General features: G+C 44.1%; 1 protein-coding gene across 1 annotated transcript in view; it reads left to right on the top strand.

Moving 5' to 3' along the window:
* LOC135056941 (uncharacterized) overlaps window positions 1–25,202 on the top strand; it is a 205,817-nt gene that overhangs the window by 14,124 nt on the left and 166,491 nt on the right. The window contains 1 exon segment of the mRNA XM_063962723.1: window positions 4,381–4,533. Within this exon segment, the coding sequence (XP_063818793.1) occupies window positions 4,381–4,533 (153 nt within the window).

The raw sequence follows: 25,202 nt of genomic DNA on the forward strand, positions 1-25,202 counted from the left end.
CCTTATCTGAGGGTGTTCAAAATGGAGTTTCTGAGAGCGGTGATCTTAGGTCTGGAGGAGAGGGAATTTCTGGTATCACTGGATATCAGGGATGCGTACCTCCACATTCCGATTTGGCCGCCGCACCAGACCTATCTCAGATTTGCACTGTTAGACCGTCAATATCAATTTCAGGCACTGCCATTCGGCCTCTCCACAGCACCGAGGGTGTTCACCAAGGTGATGGCAGAGATGATGGTTCTCCTCCGCAGACAGGAGGTAAATATAATTCCATATCTGGACGATCTGCGGATAAAGGCATCGACCAGGGAGAAGTTGTTGCAGTCGATTGCTTTCACGACTCGTCTGCTCAGGGAACATGGTTGGATCCTGAACCTTCCAAAGTTACATTTGGAGCCGACAAGGAGATTGTCTTTCCTGGGGATGATCCTCGACACGGAAGTGCAGAGGGTGTTTCTGCCGGAGGAGAAAGCGTTGGTGATTCAAACAATGGTCCGGGATGTCCTGAAGCCAGCCCGGGTATCAGTTCATCAGTGCATTCGCCTTCTGAGGAAGATGGTTGCCTCCTACGAGGCTCTACAGTACGGAGGATTTCATGCTCGATTCTTCCAACTGGATCTTCTGGACAAGTGGTCGGGGTCTCATCTACATTTGCACCTGCGGATTCGTCTGTCACCGAAAGCAAGGATTTCACTACTCTGGTGGCTGCAGAGGTCTCACCTTCTGGAGGGCCGCAGGTTCGGGATTCAGGACTGGATTCTTCTAACCACGGATGCAAGTCTCCGGGGATGGGGCGCAGTCACTCAAGGGAAAACCTTCCAAGAAAGATGGTCAAACCTGGAATCCGGTCTTCCAAAAAACATTCTCGAACTAAGAGCCATGTACAACGGTCTTCAAGCGGCAGATCTTCTGCGAGATCGAGCCATTCAAATGCAGTCGGACAATGTAACGACGGTGGCCTTCATAAACCGACAGGGCGGTACGAAGAGCAGAGCTGCAATGTCAGAGGTGACAAGAATCATCCTCTGGGCAGAAAAATACGCGTTGGCGCTGTCAGCAATTTTCATTCCGGGAGTAGACAACTGGGAAGCGGATTTCCTCAGCAGACACTATCTCCATCCAGGGGAATGGGGCCCTCCATCCAGATGTGTTCTACTGCTGGAAGTTCTGAGGCCTCTTCCCCTTTGGGAGGACCTGTTACATCAGGGGCCGTTCGCTTATCAAGACTTACCATGGCTACATTTGACGGCATGGAGGTTGAACGTCAGATATTAGCTCGGAAGGGCATTCCGAACAAAGTCATTCCTACCCTGATACAGGCTAGGAAAGGAGTTACGTCTAAACATTACCATCGCATTTGGAAAAAGTATGTGTCTTGGTGTGAATCCAAGAAGTTTCCTACGGTGGAGTTTCAACTGGGACGGTTTCTCCTCTTCCTGCAAGCTGGTGTGGATATGGGCCTGAGATTGGGCTCCATCAAGGTCCAGATCTCAGCTTCGTCCATTTTCTTCCAAAAACAATTGGCTGTGTCCCTGAGGTTCAGACTTTTTTGAAAGGGGTTCTGCACATCCAACCTCCCTTTGTGCCGTCTACGGTACCCTGGGATCTTAACGTGTTGTTACAGTTCCTCCAATCGGATTGGTTCGAGCCTCTACAGGAGGTTGCAGTCAAGTTTCTCACATGGAAGGCTGTCACTTTGTAGGCCTTAGCTTCTGCTCGACGTGTGTCGGAATTGGGGGCTTTGTCTTGTAAAAGCCCCTACTTGATCTTCCATGAAGATAGATCTGAACTCAGGACGTGTCAACAGTTCCTTTCGAAGGTTGTGTCGGCTTTTGATATCAAACAACCTATTGTGGTGCCAGTTGCTACTGACTCCTCAATTCCAAAGTCCTTGGATGTTGTAAGGGCGCTTAAAATCTATGTGAGGAGGACTGCTCGTCACAGAAAATCGGACTCTCTGTTTGTCCTGTATGATCCCAAGAAGATTGGGTGTCCTGCTTCTAAGCAGACGATCTCTCGCTGGATTAGGTTCACTATCCAGCATGCGTATTCTACGGCAGGATTACCGTGTCCAAAATCTGTTAAGGCCCACTCTACTCGTAAGGTGGGTTCTTCCTGGGCGGCTACCCGGGGGTGTCTCGGCTTTACAGCTTTGCCGAGCAGCTACTTGGTCTGGGTCGAACACGTTTGCTAAATTCTACAAGTTCAATACTTTGGCCTCTGAGGACCTTTAAGTTTGGTCAGTCAGTTCTGCAGTACCCTCCGCGCTCTCCCTCCCGTTCTGGGAGCTTTGGTACATCCCCATGGTACTAATGTGGACCCCAGCATCCTCTAGGACATAAGAGAAAATAGGATTTTAATAACCTACCGGTAAATCCTTTTCTCGTAGTCCATAGAGGATGCTGGGCGCCCGCCCAGGGCTTTGTTATCCTGCAGTGGTTACTTGATTCAGTACTGCTTTGTTCTTTAAGTAGTGCATTATTACTTGGTTCAGTAATGTTGTTCAGCTGTTGCTGAGTTCTCCGGCCTGTTGGCCTGGTTTGCCTTGTTTGTGTGAGCTGGTATGAATCTCACCACTATCTGTGTAATATCCTTCTCTCGAAGTTGTCCGTCTCCTCAGGCACAGTTTCTAGACTGAGTCTGGTAGGAGAGGCATAGAGGGAGGAGCCAGCCCACACTATTAAACTCTTAAAGTGCCAGTGGCTCCTAGTGGACCCATCTATACCCCATGGAACTAATGTGGACCCCAGCATCCTCTACGGACTACGAGAAAAGGATTTACCAGTAGGTAATTAAAATCCTATTTTTTATGCTCTGACGTCTCCTCCATCATCATGGGTAATTTTCAGTATCGCTATTGATAGTCTCAAATCTACTGCTCATGTCTCCAAACTACTCTCTCTAACCTCCTCTCTGGGCCTCTCCCAATGGACTGACCCATCAGGGGTGCTACATACATATAGCACATAGATACTATGGGGGTCATTCCGAATTGATCACTCGCTGCAGTTTATCGCAGCGATCGGGTCGGATCTGCGCACGTGCCGGCACATGCTGGACGGCCGAAGGCCGTTGTTCCCTAGTGAACGCCTCTGCTTGATTGACAGGCAAAGGCGGTCGCTGGGCGGGAGGGGGCAGAACGACGGCGTTTGGTCGCCGTTATGGGGGCACGGGCCCACCCGGTATATCCATTGAAACGTAGATACACTTGGATCCCCTTAACCAACAACTTAATAAAAAGAACAAACAAAGACAAAAACAATTAGTAACCCAAGGGTACAGAGGTTTTTAAAGAAACAAGAAAACCCCTATAAACTATTTCCTGACACTCAGCTGCGCAGACAAATAACAGCCCTGGTGAAACAGCTAATTACTAATTTGCTAGTGGGCAGTGTAGCTCTGACAATAATCAATAATAAACGCTATTTTAGTCAGGAGGAAAAAGAGAAAGTGAAAGAAAATAATGAACACACATATTGCAAGACATATTCACCACATTAGTCCTCAGTTAGGAGCCCGAGGCCCTCGCTCCAGCCACGCCTCAGCCTCCCGAGCAGTGTTGAAAAAATGCGTAGTATCATTATAAATCACTCTGAGGCGTGCCGGAAATAGCATGGAATATTTAATCTGACGGTCTCGTAGCAGTTTCTTGACTTTTAGAAATTGTGAGCGTGATTTCTGGACCTCCAGTGCAAATTCTGGGTATACCCAAATTGTAAAGGACCACCAACTCTTGCTAAATGGAGAACTGCGTCTCGGTCTTTGTAATGGAGAAAGCGGGCTATAAACGTGCGGGCAGGTGCACCTGGGGGGGGTCGAAAGGGAAGACGGTGTGCTCGTTCAATAGCAAATTGTGGGCTAAATTCCGCCTTGTCAAACATCTTTAGAAGCCAGTCCTCCAGGAATTTTTCAGGGGAAGGTTCCTCCACCCATTCTGGCAGACCCACAAAACGCATGTTATTACGTCTCCAGCTTAGTTTGAACCAGCTTTTTTTGAGAAGACAAATCTGAGACCTTATTTTGTAGAGGGTTAGTACTATCTTCTAGGTCAGAATTGCGATGCTCGGCCTCTCCTATCCTCTCACGCACTTTTTGCATGTCATGTCTAATCAAGGATATGTCAGACTGGACCTGACCAATTTTATCCGTGACTCTCTGCTCCGACGCCGTGATGGCCAATAAAATCTGTTGAGTAGACTGTGGTGTCGCTTCAGCTGGAGGAGCACTCGATGTCGACGCAGGAGGGGGAGAACCAGCAGACTGTTGTGAATGCGAGCCTCTAGCATATTTTTCCAGTTTTTGTGCAGCCCATGGACACTATGTTCTGATATATATATTTTTTTAACTTGTGTACTTTTTTTTTATTGAGATGTTTTTCAGATATACAGCAAACACAGACGTATAACAAAACAAACTTGTACATGTCCATGAGCCAGAAGAATAAAACATTGGTTACAAGCATATATGCAGTTGAGTGTCGTGCTTATTATGACAACTGTACATCTACTCAGGAATATAAGAAGAATATTAATGGTATAGTATAACAAGTACATTCACATAGCAATACTGTGCCGTAGACTTCTGCGAGACCCGAGCATTCAAAAATATTAGCAGTATTAAGCAGAGACAGCCATCATATTGAAGTCCATTGCAAGCCGCGAAGTATTCCACCTATCCCATTTAGCAAAATATTGTGTGAGAGTACCTCTAGCTCTATACATGAAACGTTCATGACCTGCTACCTCATTTACTAGGGCTCTCCAGTGATATATGTTAGGTGAGGATGGAGCAAACCAGATGCAGGCTATTAGAACCTTAGCAAGAGCTGTGAGGCAGAGCACATATTTGTAGATAATGGGCGTGTGGGACTCTGCAAGATCTAAACCAAATATGCATAAAGCAGGTGTCATGGATGGTAAAGTGGGTTCTGTGTGTGAAATATCCGCCCATACAGCCTTCCAGAAATTATATATGTTAGGGCAGGACCATAATAAGTGCCAAAAGTCAGCATCAGGGGCAGTGCATCTGGGGCAAGTGGTTTCCGATCTCAGGCCCGCTCTACACATGGAAATAGGAGTGTGGTAAACCCAATGTAGAATATAAAATGAAATTTGCAGGTACCTGACACAAGGGATTGAATATTTAGTAGTGCATAATATTTGATCCCATTGGTCCTCCTCTAGTGAGCCCACATTCTGTTGCCACTTAACACGCAGGGGATCAAAAATAGATGCGTTCATCGGGGCATTAAGAGTAGCATATATGTATGAAATCTGGCCCCTAGTGCCTAAACACATAATCAGGTCTTTTATCTGTGAATCAGAGATTGCAAGGGGGAGGGGCCAAATTGTGCCGTTACTGCATGCCGAAGTTGCAAATATCTGAAGAAGGCCGAATGTGGGACTATGAAATCCTGTTGTTTTTGCTGGAAAGATTTAAAAACACCCCCCTGATATAACTGAGCAATTTCCGTAAGGCCAGTCCACACCCAGATATTGTCGTCTGATAATTGCAATAGCTCTTTAAATGTTACATTAAACCATAGAGGCGTTTCAGTGTCAATATCAGTCCATGTATAGTAGGAGTGAACAAGTCTCCACACTAGCAAGGATGGGAGACGCCCCGTCGATGAGCCAGACAGGAGAAAGTGGACCATAGAAAAGAGGCCCCACATGCTCAGTCAGAAACCCTGCCACTGTAGGCCCTACCCTACCCTGGGCCCAATTCGACATATGCACCAATTGAGCAGCCAGGTAGTAGATTCGCAGGTTGGGCAAGCTTAGACCTCCGCTTTGACCAAGGCTCTCAATGCCACCCTAGGCTGCCTGTCCCCCAGACAAATGAAGAAATCATACTATTAATTTTATCAAAACACTGTTTAGGAATATAAATGGGCGAATATTGAAGGAGATATAGGAATTTGGGCTGCATAACCATCTTAATTAGATCGATATGACCTGTAACCGTTAGGGGGAGTTTTTTCCATTGATGAATCCGACGCCTAAAGTAACTGGGACTAAATTTTGTTGAACATACGTTTTAGCCCCTGGAGGAACAGTAACTCCCAGGTATTTAAAGGAAAGGGTCCATTGCAATGGGTTTGAGACAGTTGCGGCTACAGGAAGGACCCCTGACAATGGGAGGATACTGGACTTATTCCAGTTTATGAGCAGGCCCGAAAAGGTTCCAAAAGTGTTCACCACTTCAAGTAACCTCAGTAGAGAGGCATCTGCATCATTTAAAAACAATAGCATGTCATCCACATAAAGTGCAACAACATCAATATGATTGCCAATCGGGATACCGCTAATGTCAGGGGACCTTAGTATATAAGCAGCGAGGGGCACAATGGCCAAGGCGAACAAGGCAGGAGACAGTGGACAGCCCTGTCTAGTTCCTCGCTCTAAAGGAAAGGACAGTAACATATCCATTCACTGAGACACGAGCCCTAGGTGTGGAATATAACAATCTAACCCACTGTATGAATTTAGGACCAAAGGCAATTTTTTGAAGCACCTCCCAAAGGTATATCCATTCTACCGAGTCGAAGGCCCTGGCAGCATCCAAAGATACCATCACTGCCCCCGAATCCGCTCGGTCCCCCCTTTGTAAATGGCAAAATAATCTGCGCAAATTTTGAACCGTTGACTTTCGGGGCATAAAGCCAGTTTGATCATCATGGATAATTGACATTATAACAGCATTAAGGTGGATTGCGTACAGCTTAGCCAATATCTTAATATCCGTTGCTAATAATGAGATTGGGCGGTAGGAGTCAGGGAGTGTGGGATCTTTGCCCGGCTTAGGCAGCACTATAACGACGGCCTCTTGCATAGAGGGAGGGAGACCACTAAGCCCAAACAAATCATTAAATAGGTTAAGCAAATACGTAGCAAAGAAATCCTTAAATTGTTTATACACCTCAACTGGTATCCCATCTCCCCCAGGGGCTTTATGATTAGGAAATGAAGCAGTAGCGGTCTCTATTTCAGCCAGGGTAATGTCTGCTTCTAAAAATTCTCTCGCTTCTTGGGACAGGCAGAGCAGCTCTATAAGGGCAAGATAGGAATGCAGTTGTTCCAAGGAATATAATTACCAGCGCTAAGAGTTGTTTATCCAAAATAATGAAACAAATGGATCGGTACTAGTTGAAAAATGTAGGTTTTTGAAGTCCTCGGAAATCCAAGTTTAAAGCAGGAAAAGTCCTTATCTGGATCAGTCTTAATGGTGGTAAAGTTGGGGTTCCACAGCAGTAACCTTGACGCGTTTCTCTGAGCTAGGTCACTCAGCTTCTTTTCCTGCTTTAAACTTGGATTTCCAAGGACTTCAAAAACCTCAATTTTTTCAACTAGTACATCCAGCAAAATATGGAAACCCCTTCAACTATCTACGCAGACAAGTAATTACAGCTACCATCTCGTGGAACTGTGTGTGAGGTATCACCAGGGTATTACCAGCTGACTGTGCACCTATTCAATATATATTTAAGGAGGAGTGAATTTCTATATATAAAGTCCAGGATCACAAAACAATGGTTTGGTTCCTATCAGCAAAGTAAAAATTCTTTACCATCTCAGAGCCAGTGCAAAAAGCATATATATTTTTATCTCTATATACAGTTTTTGTATGAATTGTTGACTATTTAATCATAAATATGGTTTTACAAACTATTAATCTTTTTTAAAAATACAACAACAATGAGGCTGCGCTTAGAGAGATGAATTGTCTAGATAACAATATAAAATTTATTAAACTTAAAATCCGTCCATTGGACAATTAATATAAAAATACACTGTGATAAAATGCCTCTAAACACCTTTTTTGAACCATCACATAAGCTTATTCCAAATGGACCAAAGGACCCTGTATACTTGAAACCAATTTTATCCTGGGGCTATAGCATAGTCCCTGGGCTGGAGAATTAAGTCCCAACGCTGGAGGATTAACAGTTCCAATATTTTATCATGAAGTCAAGGAAAGTCCTCACCAGTATTGCGTTTTGGTAAACAAAAGTCCAGTCCTTAGTTGTGGATATGGTTCAAGTATGGCAGATTCTGGGGTCCGCGATGGTCCGGGCTTGCAGTATTAAATTGTGATGGGGTGATGAAGAGGCTCACACCTGACGCGTTTCACAGCTCCTGCTGTTTTATCAAACAACCTTTGATAAAACAGCAGGAGCTGTGAAACGCGTCAGGTGTGAGCCTCTTCATCACCCCATCACAATTTAATACTGCAAGCCCGGACCATCGCGGACCCCAGAATCTGCCATACTTGAACCATATCCACAACTAAGGACTGGACTTTTGTTTACCAAAACGCAATACTGGTGAGGACTTTCCTTGACTTCATGATAAAATATTGGAACTGTTAATCCTCCAGCGTTGGGACTTAATTCTCCAGCCCAGGGACTATGCTATAGCCCCAGGATAAAATTGGTTTCAAGTATACAGGGTCCTTTGGTCCATTTGGAATAAGCTTATGTGATGGTTCAAAAAAGGTGTTTAGAGGCATTTTATCACAGTGTATTTTTATATTAATTGTCCAATGGACGGATTTTAAGTTTAATAAATTTTATATTGTTATCTAGACAATTCATCTCTCTAAGCGCAGCCTCATTGTTGTTGTATTTTAGTTTGGTCTTTTTACATAGGTGTAACTATCCTATATAGGCAGCTGCTGCACTTTTTAATTGGAAAACACTTAAAGCGCCCCTTCCAACCTTGGTTGGTTTGTTTCACCATTTTTGCTCTTTTTTAAAAATGATTAGAATAAAATTTTGTGCAACCGATCCATTTGTTTGATTATTTTGGATAAACAACTCTTAGCGCTGGTAATTTTATTTATTGTGTATCTTCTTTGGGGTCTGACAAACCCCTTCCAGCTGCTGTGGTAATCTAGTGGGTTTGCCTATTTAATATTTTGTTCCAAGGAATATATTACCTTAGACGTATATAAAGCTGAAAAATACGAGAGAAAAACCTGGCCAATCTCCAGTGTGGTGTAGTGCATAACACCCTGAGAGTCCTTTATCTGTTGTATTGAAGTGCTCGCCCCTGGATAGATAAGCCAGGTAACTGCCAGCAGTATCAGCTTGAGAGTTCTGGGCGTGTTTTGAGAAGAGCAACTTGCGTTTGGACTTATCTAACACAGTCCGTCCACGCCTTTCTCGCCACATCCCACTGCAGTCTATGTTCAGGGGTAGCAACCGTCAAGTATAAATTCTCAGCGCCATGACAGTCCCTTTCCAGTCTGTCTTCCTCCTCCCTTGCATGTTTTTTCATTTTAGCAATTTGCTGGATAAAGGATCCCCGCATTGAGGCTTTAAAGGCGTTGTGTCTAAGTAAAGGGTCCTCATAAGAGGTATTATGATGTACAAATTCCCTCCACTCTACAGTCACATTGGGGTCCTTAGTAAAGTCAACCAGAATGGTTTAAGTTTCTACATCCTAGCATCCTGCACCGACGCATCATCTACAGTTACCATAATAGGGGAGTGATCCGAACTGCCTCTCTGCAAATATTGAATGTCTGTCAACTTAAGGACCAGGTCAGGAGAAACTAAGGCCAAGTCTATTCTTGAAAAGGAATGGAAACTAGCCAAGTGATAGGAGTATTGCAATGTGGACGGATGTCTGATCCTCCAGGCATCTATTAAGCCCACTTCCCGTAACAATTTGGCAAATGGAGTAGGAGATGCAGGGGGGACCGGGGATACACTCGGGGCCTCGCTCCACCTGTCCAGTGACCGGTCTAGAATATTATTAAAATCCCAATACATAGGACAGGAGCAGAGGGAGAAGTGGCCACAAAAGCCATAGTGTGTCTCAAGACGTCGTTACGATAGGGAGGGGGTACATACACTGCAAGAAGATGCATAAGCACCCTGTTAAAATAAGCTCTCAAAAAAACATACCGGCCATATTGATCAATTTGGCTATGTACCAAGTGAAAATTAAGTTTTTCTGACAAGGACCGAAACTCCCCTTGCATTATTAGAAAAAGTGGAATGATAGTGTGAGCCCACCCAGGGTTTCTTGAGAGCCAAGGTCTTTGAGCCAGTTAAATGGGTCTCTGAAATACAGACAATATCTGCCTTCTATTTCTTCACCTGTTGCAAAACCAACGTGCGTTTAATTCGATCATTTAGGCCGCGCACATTCCAACCGAGCATGCAGAGTGACCTGTGAGGCTACAGCCATCGATACATATTATCCTGGACATGGGAAAACGGACCCACAATGCATGGCGAGGCAAAGGAGCTAAAAAAGCACCATGGCCGCCCCACACAACGTAGATCCATGGAGGTAAGTAACAGCGGCAAACACACGTGATCAAGCCCCGCAGAGCCCTGACAAAGAAGCATATACAGCCAAATGAACATATGAAGTTCAAAAGCATTGCAACCTAGGAAATACCACATATGAAAGTTATGCGACTCTGACATGCACACATACATAAGAAAAATAACAAACAACCCAGCCGATTCCCACACGGTATATCCATTGAAACGTAGATACAGTTGGATCCCCTTAACCAACAACTTAATAAAAAGAACAAAGAAAAAAACAATTAGTAACCCAAGGGTACAGAGGTTTTTAAAGAAACAAGAAAACCCCTATAAACTATTTCCTGACACTCAGCTCCGCAGACAAATAACAGCCCTGGTGAAACAGCTAATTATTCATTTGCTAGTGGGCAGTGTAGCTCTGACAATAATAAATGCTATTTTAGTCAGGAGGAAAAAGAGAAAGTGAAAGAAAATAATGAAGAGACATATTGCGATATTCACCACATGAGTCCTCAGTTAGGAGCCCAAGGCCCTCGCTCCAGCCACGCCCCAACCTCCCGAGCAGTGTTACAAAAATGCGTAGTATCATTATAAATCACTCTGAGGTCGTGCCGGAAATAGCATGGAATATTTAATCTGACGGTCTCGTAGCAGTTTCTTGACTTTTAGAAATTGTGAGCGTGATTTCTGGGCCTCCAGTGCAAAATCTGGGTATACCCAAATTGTAAAGGACCACCAACTCTGCTAAATGGAGAACTGCGTCTCGGTCTTTGTAATGGAGAAAGCGGGCTATAAACGTGTGGGCAGGTGCACTCGGGGGGGAGGTCAAAAGGGAAGACGGTGTGCTCGTTCAATAGCAATAGCAAATTCCACCTTGTCAAACATCTTTAGAAGCCAGTCCTCCAGGAATTTTTCAGGGGAAGGTCCCTCCACCCGTTCTGGCAGACCCACAAAATGCATGTTATTACATCTCAGACGTCCCTCTACGTCCGAAAGCTTAGTTTGAACCAGCGTCATTTGAGAAGACAAATCTGAGACCTTATTTTGTAGAGGATTAGTAATATCTTCTAGGTCAGAAATGCGATGCTCGGCCTCTCCTATCCTCTCACGCACTTTTTGCATGTCATGTCTAATCAAGGATATGTCAGACTGGACCTGACCAAGTTGATCCGTGACTCTCTGCTCCGACGCCGTGATGGTCAATAAAATCTATTGAGTAGACTGGTGTCGCCTCAGCTGGAGGAGCACTTGATGTTGACGCAGGAGGGGGAGAGCCAGCAGACTGTTGTGATTGCGAGGCAGATTGTGAGCCTCCAGCATATTTTTCCAGTTTTTGTGCAGCTGAGCTGCCTGATCTAACCATATTGACTGAGTATAATGGTTAATTTGAGATAGAATCGTAACAGTCACTTATCAGCATGTATGAAAATGTAGTGCCGTATATTGCAAGCTCACTGGTTCCACAGTATAGTTATTTCCTGACAAGGACAATGCAGCAGTAGGATAGCAGCAGTCAGACCTGAGCCAGTGTGATTGATCCTGTAGTAGATATGAGAAGTCTCAAGCCAGCATAAAGCAACAGCCTGTCAGGCTGATGTGCACTTTTCCTCACGCATATAATTGTGTCCGGCGCTGTTTTGTGCCTCCCTGCGCTCCCAGGCACTCACACCACACTCTCAGGATGGTGGTGGCTGACAGGTAACAGGGAGAAGCAGATACTATGGCCAGTACCTGTGTATAGCTGCAGGCTCTCCTCTCCTCCAGTGAACCCAGAACACCAGCAAGCACGATGCCTAAGATGGCACTTCCTGTTTTCCCTCCAGCATGACTCGGCTACAAATGTCCAAAAAGCAGTCAGCTAGGCAGTGGGAGACAATAACGGCTCCCTGCAGTCAGGACACAGTCCCACAGCAGTTAATCTCTGTGTAGCTGTCACCACCTCAGGGTATCAGGAGATTACAGCAGGATTTTAACGTAGCTCAGTCTCCCTGCTTCCTACTACATGTCGTATATTTACGATCAATTGCTACAGTATTAACAATTCAGTACTGAATGTGAAGTGGTTGTAACATTGTTTCCACTTATTTTAATTCACCAGCATTCTCAGCAGCATACTAATTGTATGCTTATACTCTGATATATATTTTACTAAGTTAGAGACATGTCATGTTTGTGTGTATTTTAATAAATTAATTGTATGTTTGTTTTAAACATCTCTAGTGTTGACGTTATACCTATATTCCAAGTGCAGTGCTTTATTTAGTAAGATTGATAAGATCCGAAATAAAATGGTATGCTCTTCCTCAGTCAGTCACCAACTCAATTCCCTACATGTACCCATAGGTCAGGTGCTTTCTCTTCATTTGATGCCACCTACTACCTCTCAAGTAAAGCTCTGTCTCCTGCGCTCATCCCAACTTTAACTAAAATTTTTAATATCTACTTCACTGTTCAAGCATGCATGGATTACTCCCATTTTGAAAAATCTAAATTCTGACCTAAACTCCCGCTTAAACTCCCGCCCCATCTCTCAGCTCCCATGCCCCTCCAAACTACATGAGAGACTTGCCTACACTCGCCTCACGCAGTTTCTTAACTCGCACAACTTATTGGACCCACATCAATCAGGCTTTCATTCCCAACATTCCAGAGACAGCACTGACTAAAGTAGTGAATGATATGATCACTGCTAAGTCCAAAGGCCACAGATTACTTATTATTCTAGAGCTCTCCTGCTGCTTTTTACACTGTTGACCTCTCTCTTCTCATAGAAACACTACAGTCCTTAGGTCTTCAGGACACGATCCTTTCTTGGTTCTCATCCTGCTGATCTCATCACTCCTTCAGTGTTCACTTCTCTGAATCAAACTCCTCTTCGCTATCAGTTGGAGTAACGCGAGGCTCAGTCTTAGGTTCTCTGTTTTTCTCACCATATCTCTTGGCAAACTAATCGGCTTTTCTGGATTTCAGTATTATCTGTATGCGGATGATACTCAAATCTACTTATCCTCACCATCTGTATTGGGCCGTGTCACTGAATGTCTTTCTGCTGTTTCCTCTTGGATGTCATCACGCCACATCAAACTTAATATTTCCAAAACAGAATGAATTATATTTCCACCAACCAGTAGTAGTTACCAATCTGATATCTCTATCACTGTTGAGAACTCTGCAATCAATCCTACCCCACAAGCTCGCTGCCTAAGTGTCATCCTTAGCTGTCCTTTGTTCCCCACATTCAATCTGTCTCATGTTACATGCATCTAAGAAACATCCAGAATACGACCATACCTTACACAAGACACTGATAAAACTCTAATCCATGCTCTTATTATCTCTCGCATTGATTATTGCAGTAGTCTACTTACTGGTCTTACCAAAACGCGACTATCACCACTACAAATCATTCTGAATGCAGCTGCAGTGCTAATCTTCCTTGCTAGGTGTTCATCATCTTTGGATCCACTCTGTCAGTCCCTCCATTGGTTACCTTTATCCTACCGTATTCAATATAAAATACTTTTGCTTAAACACAAGGCCATTAACCAAACTACACCAACGTACATCTCTTAAAATATCTCCCAACCTCTGCTCTGCACAATATCTGCGTCTTATCCAAACTCATTAATCACTTAGAACTTAAGCCTTGGGATTGGAGTGGAGCCGCCGATTTTTATCCAAAATTGTTGGTTGACTATCAGACAATCCACCACCCCTTTGGGGATTGAGTAGCCATGCCGCCCTCAATTCCCTCTTCATCTGATATTTTGCCCCCTAAGCCCCTACAACTCATTTCCTGGAATGTTGGTGGTCTAAACTCCCCAGTCAAACGGCGGCGTGTAGCCACACACCTCAAACGCTTCCATCCAGATGTGATTTTCCATACAGGAAACGCACTTGGTGACGGGGGAGAAAAATATTTTAAAGGCTCCTTGGATTGGTTCCTGCATATCTGCCCCTTTTCATAGAAAAACTAGAGGGGTAGCCATACTTTTCCGAAAGGACCTTCCAGTAACTATTTTAGCAGAGATCGTTGATCCAGAAGGCAGGTACATAATCTTAGATATCGAACTCTTCCATGCTAGATTTACTTTAGTCAATTTATATGCCCCGAACATTAATACACATATGTCTATGTAGGACCTCGGTCACACTCTTCAAAGTAGAATAAAGTTTCCCCTGATAGTGTGAGGGGATTATAACATGGTGGATGATCCCGCAGTTGATCGGTCACCGATCACACCGAGAACTACTGACTATCAAAGTAAATTTTTACTAGCTTTTGGTTGCCGACGAATTGATACCTAGTATTGCTCAAGTGGATATACACGATATATTCATTTCTGACCATGCCCCAGTTTCATTGGCTCTTACCCACTCTCACATGCACTCAACGGATCACATATGGAATTTCCCACAGTATCTGGCTGACTCTGAGGATTACATATAACTGGACTAATTATGTTGATGAAAACATAGAATACTGGGATCGGCCCAACATCTTTTGGAATGCCTCTAAGGCAGTAATACGGGTACACATAATTAGCTATGTCACTCGGAAATAAAGAGAAGCTAGAATGGAATATACTGCATTAAAAACAGCAATGTCAACAGCTTTCCAAGCCTACACTTCCTCCCCTACAGACGACACTATCACTGCCTATGAACAAGCGCAACAGTTGCTTGAAACTTTCTTAGCAACTCGGGCGAAACACTCCTTAGATTACACCAAGAATACATTTTACAGATGAGGTAATAAAGCAGGTAGGTTACTGGCAGTCATTTTCCGTCCCTCACAAAAAACGACATACCATTACTGCACTGAAACACCCCGTATCAGGCCAGATAATTACCTAATCTCAGGAAATAGCAACGCAATTCCTGCTTTGCTAGAGTTGTTTCAAGCTATACATGAAAGAAATTGTCCGTCTCCCTTTTTCAATGAAGCGTTTATTACTCTTCTACCTAAACCAGGTAGAGACACAAATCTTTTTTCCTCTTTTAGACCTATCAGTTTACTGAATGTCGACTATAAATTACTAGCCAAAATAATGGCTACATAGCTTCAATCCATACTCCCAGATCTCCTCACCACGACACAAATGGGATTTGTGAATGGCCAGCACGCAGTCAAGGCAATTCGTACGGCGTTGGCTGCAGTGGCAGCGTCTCAAACTCCATGTATGGATTCGAACATGCTCCTAAGCCTTGACGCTAATAAGGCTTTTGACATGGTCCTGTGGCCACATTTGTTTACAGTGTTAGAAAATAGAGGTTTTGACCCTGAATTAATTAGCTACATACATTATATTTAATATGAACCATCTGCCTCTCTTTTAATAAATGGGATCAAAGGTCAACGATTCTACATGGAAAGGGGCACCAGTCGGGGATGCCCCCTATCACCACTTATTTAATTTAGCTCACGATCCACTACTTAGGACACTACAAGACTGGTTGGCCTTTCGGGGAATAAAAGTGGGTAGACAAGAAATTAAATTATTGGCCTTTGCCAACGATATCCTTCTTTATATATCCGACCCTGAACACTCTTCAATATATTCTAGAAAAGATCCATATATTTGGCTGTATTTCAGGCTTTAGCATTAACATGGAGGAATCTAAAGCACTGTTGCTGTATGGCACTACCACCTGTTTGCATTGGACCACACACTTCCCGCTACACTGGGTATCAACACATATTTCATATCTAGGAATTATGGTGCCACAAAATATTTCGGATTTGTATAGGCTTGTGAGTAAAGCCATACATACCCTAACTGATGACGTTGGGATGGGAACGTTTACTACTATCCTACTAGGTAGGGCCAACCTACTTAGGTAGGGCCAACCTACTTAAAATGGTGGCTATTCCACGCCTACTATACTCACTACAAAACGCTCCCTGTCTTATTGACGAAAGCAGATACACAATCGTATAGCATTGCGTAAGTTTGCTCAGCCCAAATCTAATGGAGGGATCAATTTCCCTGATGTTGTAGTTTATAACCAAGCTGGGATTTTGAGCCATTTAAGGGATTGGCTACAAAATAACTCGATTTATACGAATACACCTCTGGAACAAAACTTCCTGCCGGACACAAACTTAATGTGTTTCCTCCACCAACATGACCAGGAACTTCTAGACCATATTAAACTAAACCCGCTCTTGTGGTCCACCAGGAGAATATGGCACATTTTGCGCCACAATGCGAAACTGAACCAATATCATTCCTTAAATTAACCCTTAATCCAAAACCCTGATTTTCTGGATGGCATGGCTGCTGACCCCTTTACCATGTGGAGATTGGCAGGAATAACTTCGATCCGATCATTGGTCTCCGTAGGCGACCGCCACATGCTACCCTTTTCTTAGGCATCTGCAAAATATGCTACGGTTAATCCATATCCCTTGCCGTTTTTGCAAACACGATTTTATGTTGGACATGTCCTCACACATTTTATGGAAGGAGATTGGAATAATTCACTGGATAGCCTCTTATTATATCCCATGCCTAAACATAAAGCCATATCTATACATTACACATTTCTGAGAACAATATTGGATCATGCCACTATAACACGGCATGTCCAAATGGCTGACTCATTTTCCAAGACTAACTATACCCATATTAGAGAAAGCCCTATTATACTCCCGAAAGGTTCTGTCAGCAAGTATGTACACTGAATTGTTTTTAAATGTGTATCACAATACTTATCTATCCCCATTGCGGCGTTTCCAAATTTATATAATATATGCATGAGACCCTTAGCCCTAGCAACCTGTATAGGAAATATGCACTCCAACATATTGATAATGGTCAAGGATCAGCTCAGATGCATATATGGGTTATTAATCCTACCTACCCCTTTTTGAGAGTTTTAAGTGAATGTTTGTACTACATAAACGAAGCTTATTATATAAGATGTCAGTAGCTTGTTAAAAATAATGACATGATACGGAAGAGACTTCCTAAATGTATATGCTAAGGAATTTACACCAGCAGATTTATAGTTGCTGGATAGGAGTTTTTTGGCAAGATTCCCAGATATTGGCAAGACGCCCAGAAAAATTACCTTAAGAGTTTCTGAAGGAATTAAAACCGTTTTAAATATAAAATCATCTTTATAATTGTTGTAAGCTTTGTATTTAATAACTAAAAGCATGCATTAGAAGTTTCAACCCAATAAGCAGTTATGTGATTATATGTTTCATAATTTGGTATTGATTAGAATGTTCATTGCATTGCAATAATCAGTGAACATAGCCAGCTAGTAAATGTAATTTCCTAAAATGATAGATTAAGTTTCAAACAGAAACATAAGGAGCGCTACTGATAAATTAAAATTTTTGGTTTATTTTTTAGATAATAATTACCACATTATAAACAATTTACCTAGTAGCTACCAGGTAACATAAAATCACAATATAATGATTAGATATGCAATATACATATTTTCAGCTAATTAGCTCTTATTAAAAAACAGTACTGCAGTCCAAAATAATTATAGTGGAATCAGGAAGTCCTCCAATTTGGTATAGTTAATTGTAAATAAATGGAAGAAATCGTCCCACAGTGTGATTATGAGAGGTACTTTGTATTTGTTGTAAATACCCTCAATTTATGAGACACTGATCTCACCCTTGTTGGCTGATCACCGCTGATTCCCGTCGATGGCAGTTTTGCGGTACGGACTGTGAGCAGTTAGATGTATTACTCCTTGGTATTCCGAAAGGAGGTGTCACAGATTCTCAACAGTCAGTCCGCTGACAGGGCTTCTCAAGCACAGCGCTGGAGCTTCTGGATGTAATGTCTCACCATACGCCAGAAGGGGAGAAATCTCAGGATTAGCCAAAGTGTTGGAGGATAATTGAGGACTCCTTCAATGGACAAGCAGTGCCCGCAGCCCTCAACGCGTTTCTCCGCCCCAAACAACCGGCGGTTTCATCAGGAGGTGTAGAAGTCCAATAGAGGGGTAGATGGATATTTAAATGCTTTAGTGTCCAATCAGCATTGAAATAGTAATGTGCACACCTGAGTTATTACTCGGTGTGATGGTTGTCAATGAATAATCAAATCCCCTTATATTGAATCAGCTGTTTCCGTGGTAGTGCATGCACCTGAGTGATCGTTCAACGCTGCATCACTCAGGTAATCAGCTCACACATTTATTTTGGTACAAATATATTGATTAAAAATAATATTCTTAGTAGTAAAAACATAGTATAAATAAATAATAAAAAAGAAGAAAGCAGTAAACAAGAGTATTGATAACACGAGTCCTGACGAATCAATATATAAACATTTATAATGAGTCTATTGCTCATGTTATATAGTGTCTGTTTGTATTATTTGCCCTTCTGACAGTTCTCGTGTACTCAAAAACTCACATCAATCCTCATACACAAGTATCAGATGTATCTATGTGTATATATATATAGAAATCATACCCTAATATTTTAATGGAGAACGGCATCCCAGAGGAGTATGGCTGTGATCTAACTATATAGTTTCTTAAGAAGCTTATACATGAAAAATCTCTATATCAGGCATCCACAATAGTCTAGTGGATACGTAGCCGAGCTTTGATGAGAGAGGTCATCGGTTCTAGACCAACATAAGAGTATTTATTTACATGCGTTTATTATTTCTTTTATTTTTATCCTTTTGATGTTTTTTAAAATTTGTAGCATTATCATAAATAATAAGAAGTGGAAAAAATGGAAAAAAAGAGACAGCATCAGTTTATCATCAATTAGGTCCAGATGGTAAAGATTGATATATACATATATATATATGTGTGTTTCACATTCTCTGTACATAAATGATGAACCTAATTAGCGGGAGATAGCATAACGTTTTTCAATTTGTTTGGGAGACTGATAACTAACAACTAACAACCGTATGCTTTACTTCACCCATTTCACTTCCCTTCTTTGAGTTATCTAGATACATGTGTAGACAGCTACACCTAAGTAGAGACAAGCTAGATACTAGATTATAGATATAGTTGTAGATTAGTTATACAAAGAGATTTTTTCCAAAGAGGGTCCTATATACATTGCAAACACCGCTATATCTCATCTAGCAGAGTGCATTTACATCTCTGTAGATGTTTTAATAAGAATTTACTTACCGATAATTCTATTTCTCGGAGTCCGTAGTGGATGCTGGGGTTCCTGAAAGGACCATGGGGAATAGCGGCTCCGCAGGAGACAGGGCACAAAAAGTAAAGCTTTTCCAGATCAGGTGGTGTGCACTGGCTCCTCCCCCTATGACCCTCCTCCAGACTCCAGTTAGGTACTGTGCCCGGACGAGCGTACACAATAAGGGAGGATTTTGAATCCCGGGTAAGACTCATACCAGCCACACCAATCACACCGTACAACTTGTGATCTAAACCCAGTTAACAATATGATAACAGAGGAGCCTCTGAAAGATGGCTCCCTAAACAATAACCCGAATTAGTTAACAATAACTATGTACAAGTATTGTAGATAATCCGCACTTGGGATGGGCGCCCAGCATCCACTACGGACTCCGAGAAATAGAATTATCGGTAAGTAAATTCTTATTTTCTCTATCGTCCTAGTGGATGCTGGGGTTCCTGAAAGGACCATGGGGATTATACCAAAGCTCCCAAACGGGCGGGAGAGTGCGGATGACTCTGCAGCACCGAATGAGAGAACTCCAGGTCCTCCTTTGCCAGGGTATCAAATTTGTAGAATTTTACAAACGTGTTCTCCCCTGACCACGTAGCTGCTCGGCAGAGTTGTAATGCCGAGACCCCTCGGGCAGCCGCCCAAGATGAGCCCACCTTCCTTGTGGAATGGGCCTTAACAGATTTAGGCTGTGGCAGGCCTGCCACAGAATGTGCAAGTTGAATTGTGTTACAAATCCAACGAGCAATCGACTGCTTAGAAGCAGGCGCACCCAACTTGTTGGGTGCATACAGTATAAACAGCGAGTCAGATTTTCTGACTCCAGCCGTCCTTGAAATGTATATTTTTAAAGCTCTGACAACGTCCAACAACTTGGAGTCCTCCAAGTCGCTTGTAGCCGCAGGCACTACAATAGGCTGGTTCAGGTGAAACGCTGATACCACCTTAGGGAGAAAATGCGGACGCGTCCGCAGCTCTGCCCTATCCGAATGGAAAATTAAATAAGGGCTTTTATAAGATAAAGCCGCCAGTTCAGATACTCTCCTGGCGGACGCCAGGGCCAGTAACATAGTCACTTTCCATGTGAGATATTTCAAATCCACATTTTTTAGTGGTTCAAACCAATGGGATTTGAGGAAATCTAAAACTACATTTAGATCCCACGGTGCCACCGGAGGCACCACAGGAGGCTGTATATGCAGTACTCCTTTGACAAAAGTCTGGACCTCAGGAACTGAGGCCAATTCTTTTTGGAAGAATATTGACAGGGCCGAAATTTGAACCTTAATAGATCCCAATTTGAGACCCATAGACAATCCTGATTGCAGGAAATGTAGGAAACGACCCAGTTGAAATTCCTCCGTCGGAGCACTCCGATCCTCGCACCACGCAACATATTTCCGCCAAATGCGGTGATAATGCTTCGCGGTGACTTCCTTTCTTGCCTTAATCAAGGTAGGAATGACTTCTTCTGGAATGCCTTTTCCTTTTAGGATCTGGCGTTCAACCGCCATGCCGTCAAATGCAGCCGCGGTAAGTCTTGGAATAGACACGGTCCCTGCTGAAGCAGGTCCTGTCTTAGAGGTAGAGGCCACGGATCGTCCGTGACCATCTCTTGAAGTTCCGGGTACCAAGACCTTCTTGGCCAATCCGGAGCCACTAGTATCGTTCTTACTCCGCTTTGCCGTATGATTCTCAATACCTTTGGTATGAGAGGCAGAGGAGGAAACACATACACCGACTGGTACACCCAAGGTGTTACCAGCGCGTCCACAGCTATTGCCTGCGGATCTCTTGACCTGGCGCAATACCTGTCCCGTTTTTTGTTGAGGCGAGACGCCATCATGTCCACCATTGGTCTTTCCCAACGGTTTATTAGCATGTGGAAAACTTCTGGATGAAGTCCCCACTCTCCCGGGTGAAGATCGTGTCTGCTGAGGAAGTCTGCTTCCCAGTTGTCCACTCCCGGGATGAACACTGCTGACAGTGCTATCACGTGATTCTCCGCCCAGCGAAGGATCCTGGCAGCTTCTGCCATTGCACTCCTGCTTCTTGTGCCGCCCTGTCTGTTTACATGGGCGACTGCCGTGATGTTGTCCGACTGGATCAACACCGGTCTTCCTTGAAGCAGAGGTTCCGCCTGGCTTAGAGCATTGTAGATTGCTCTTAGTTCCAGAATGTTTATGTGAAGAGACTTTTCCAGGCTCGACCACACTCCCTGGAAGTTTCTTCCTTGTGTGACTGCTCCCCAGCTTCTCAGGCTGGCGTCCGTGGTCACCAGGATCCAATCCTGTATGCCGAATCTGCGGCCCTCCAATAGATGAGCCCTCTGCAACCACCACAGAAGAGATACCCTTGTCCTTGGAGACAGGGTTATCCGCAGGTGCATCTGAAGATGCGTGCATTGATGTACAGACACCTTTCCTGGTTTTAGGAGATTCCTGACCAGGTCGGATAACTCCTTGGCTTTTTCCTCGGGAAGAAAAACCTTTTTCTGAACCGTGTCCAGAATCATCCCTAGGAACAGCAGACGAGTTGTCGGCATTAATTGGGATTTTGGAATATTCAGAATCCATCCGTGCTGCTTTAGCACCTCTTGAGATATTGCTAATCCCATCTCTAGCTGTTCTCTGGACCTTGCCCTTATTAGGAGATCGTCCAAGTATGGGATAATTAATACGCCTTTTCTTCGAAGAAGAATCATCATCTCGGCCATTACCTTTGTAAAGACCCGAGGTGCCGTGGACAAACCAAACGGCAGCGTCTGAAACTGATAGTGACAGTTTTGTACAACGAACCTGAGGTACCCCTGGTGTGAGGGGTAAATTGGAACGTGGAGATACGCATCCTTGATGTCCAAGGATACCATAAAGTCCCCCTCTTCCAGGTTCGCTATCACTGCTCTGAGTGACTCCATTTTGAACTTGAACTTCTTTATGTACAGGTTCAAGGACTTCAGATTTAGAATAGGCCTTACCGAGCCATCCGACTTCGGTACCACAAAAAGAGTGGAATAATACCCCTTCCCTTGTTGCAGAAGAGGTACCTTGACTATCACCTGCTGAGAGTACAGCTTGTGAATGGCTTCCAAAACCGTCTCCCTTTCGGAAGGGGACGTTGGTAAAGCAGACTTCAGGAAACGGCGAGGTGGATCTGTCTCTAATTCCAACCTGTACCCCTGAGATATTATCTGCAGGATCCAGGGATCTACCTGCGAGTGAGCCCACTGCGCGCTGTAATTTTTTGAGACGACCCCCCACCGTCCCCGAGTCCGCTTGAGAAGCCCCAGCGTCATGCTGAGGCTTTTGTAGAAGCCGGGGAGGGCTTCTGTTCCTGGGAAGGAGCTGCCTGTTGCTGTTTCTTCCCTCGACCTCTGCCTCGTGGCAGATATGAATAGCCCTTTGCTCTCTTATTTTTAAAGGAACGAAAGGGCTGCGGTTGAAAAGTCGGTGCCTTTTTCTGTTGGGGAGTGACTTGAGGTAGAAAGGTGGATTTCCCGGCTGTAGCCGTGGCCACCAAATCTGATAGACCGACTCCAAATAACTCCTCCCCTTTATACGGCAAAACTTCCATATGCCGTTTTGAATCCGCATCGCCTGTCCACTGTCGCGTCCATAAAGCTCTTCTGGCCGAAATGGACATAGCACTTACCTGTGATGCCAGTGTGCAGATATCCCTCTGTGCATCACGCATATAAAGAAATGCATCCTTTATTTGTTCTAACGACAGTAAAATATTGTCCCTGTCCAGGGTATCAATATTTTCAATCAGGGACTCTGACCAAACTACCCCAGCACTGCACATCCAGGCAGTCGCTATAGCTGGTCGTAGTATAACACCTGCATGTGTGTATATACTTTTTTGGATATTTTCCATCCTCCTATCTGATGGATCTTTAAGTGCGGCCGTCTCAGGAGAAGGTAACGCCACTTGTTTTGATAAGCGTGTTAGCGCCTTGTCCACCCTAGGAGGTGTTTCCCAGCGCTCCCTAACCTCTGGCGGGAAAGGGTATAATGCCAATAATTTCTTTGAAATTATCAGCTTTTTATCAGGGGCAACCCACGCTTCATCACACACGTCATTTAATTCTTCTGATTCAGGAAAAACTATAGGTAGTTTTTTCACACCCCAAATAATACCCTGTTTAGTGGTACCTGTAGTATCAGCTAAATGTAACGCCTCCTTCATTGCCAAAATCATATAACGTGTGGCCCTACTGGAAAATACGGTTGATTCGTCACCGTCACCACTGGAATCAGTGCCTGTGTCTGGGTCTGTGTCGACCGACTGAGGCAAAGGGCGTTTTACAGCCCCTGACGGTGTTTGAGGCGCCTGGACAGGCACTAATTGATTGTCCGTCCGCCTCATGTCGTCAAACGACTGCTTTAGCGTGTTGACACTATCCCGTAATTCCATAAATAAAGGCATCCATTCTGGTGTCGACCCCCTAGGAGGTGACATCCCCATATTTGGCAATTGCTCCGCCTCCACACCAATATCGTCCTCATACATGTCGACACACACGTACCGACACACAGCAGACACACAGGGAATGCTCTAAACGAAGACAGGACCCACTAGCCCTTTGGGGAGACAGAGGGAGAGTCTGCCAGCACACACCAAAAAGCGCTATATATGACAGGGATAGCCTTATAATAAGTGCTCCCTTATAGCTGCTTTATATATATCAAGATATTGCCATTAAATTTGCCCCCCCTCTCTGTTTTACCCTGTTTCTGTAGTGCAGTGCAGGGGAGAGACCTGGGAGCCGTCCTGACCAGCGGAGCTGTGAGAGGAAATGGCGCCGTGTGCTGAGGAGATAGGCCCCGCCCCTTTTTCGGCGGGCTCGTCTCCCGCTATTTTGTGAATACAGGCAGGGGTTAAATATCTCCATATAGCCTCTGGGGGCTATATGTGAGGTATTTTTAGCCTTTATATAGGTTGACATTTGCCTCCCAGGGCGCCCCCCCCAGCGCCCTGCACCCTCAGTGACTGCGTGTGAAGTGTGCTGAGAGGAAAATGGCGCACAGCTGCAGTGCTGTGCGCTACCTTTAGAAGACTGCAGGAGTCTTCAGCCGCCGATTCTGGACCTCTTCTTACTTCAGCATCTGCAAGGGGGCCGGCGGCGCGGCTCCGGTGACCATCCAGGCTGTACCTGTGATCGTCCCTCTGGAGCTGATGTCCAGTAGCCAAGAAGCCAATCCATCCTGCACGCAGGTGAGTTCACTTCTTCTCCCCTCTGTCCCTCGTTGCAGTGATCCTGTTGCCAGCAGGAATCACTGTAAAATAAAAAACCTAAGCTAAACTTTCTCTAAGCAGCTCTTTATGAGAGCCACCTAGAATTGCACCCTTCTCGGCCGGGCACAAAAATCTAACTGGAGTCTGGAGGAGGGTCATAGGGGGAGGAGCCAGTGCACACCACCTGATCTGGAAAAGCTTTACTTTTTGTGCCCTGTCTCCTGCGGAGCCGCTATTCCCCATGGTCCTTTCAGGAACCCCAGCATCCACTAGGACGATAGAGAAAAATGTTTACTGAACCAAACTTAGCCCAAATATAAATGTAACTTATGTATGGTGAAATATGGACAGATTCAATCGACATATGAAATATCAAAAAGAAGGAAATGGAAGAAACCCAGTGGAGCTTTGATTCATACATTATTTAGCTCAATATTCTCATTAAGACCCAAAGGAAACAGGGTATCTAAAACACATATCCAGTAAGCCTCCCTATTACAAAGGAGACTATAT

The sequence above is a fragment of the Pseudophryne corroboree genome, chromosome 3 (genome assembly GCF_028390025.1).
Source record: "Pseudophryne corroboree isolate aPseCor3 chromosome 3, aPseCor3.hap2, whole genome shotgun sequence".
NCBI classification, from domain to species: domain Eukaryota; kingdom Metazoa; phylum Chordata; class Amphibia; order Anura; family Myobatrachidae; genus Pseudophryne; species Pseudophryne corroboree.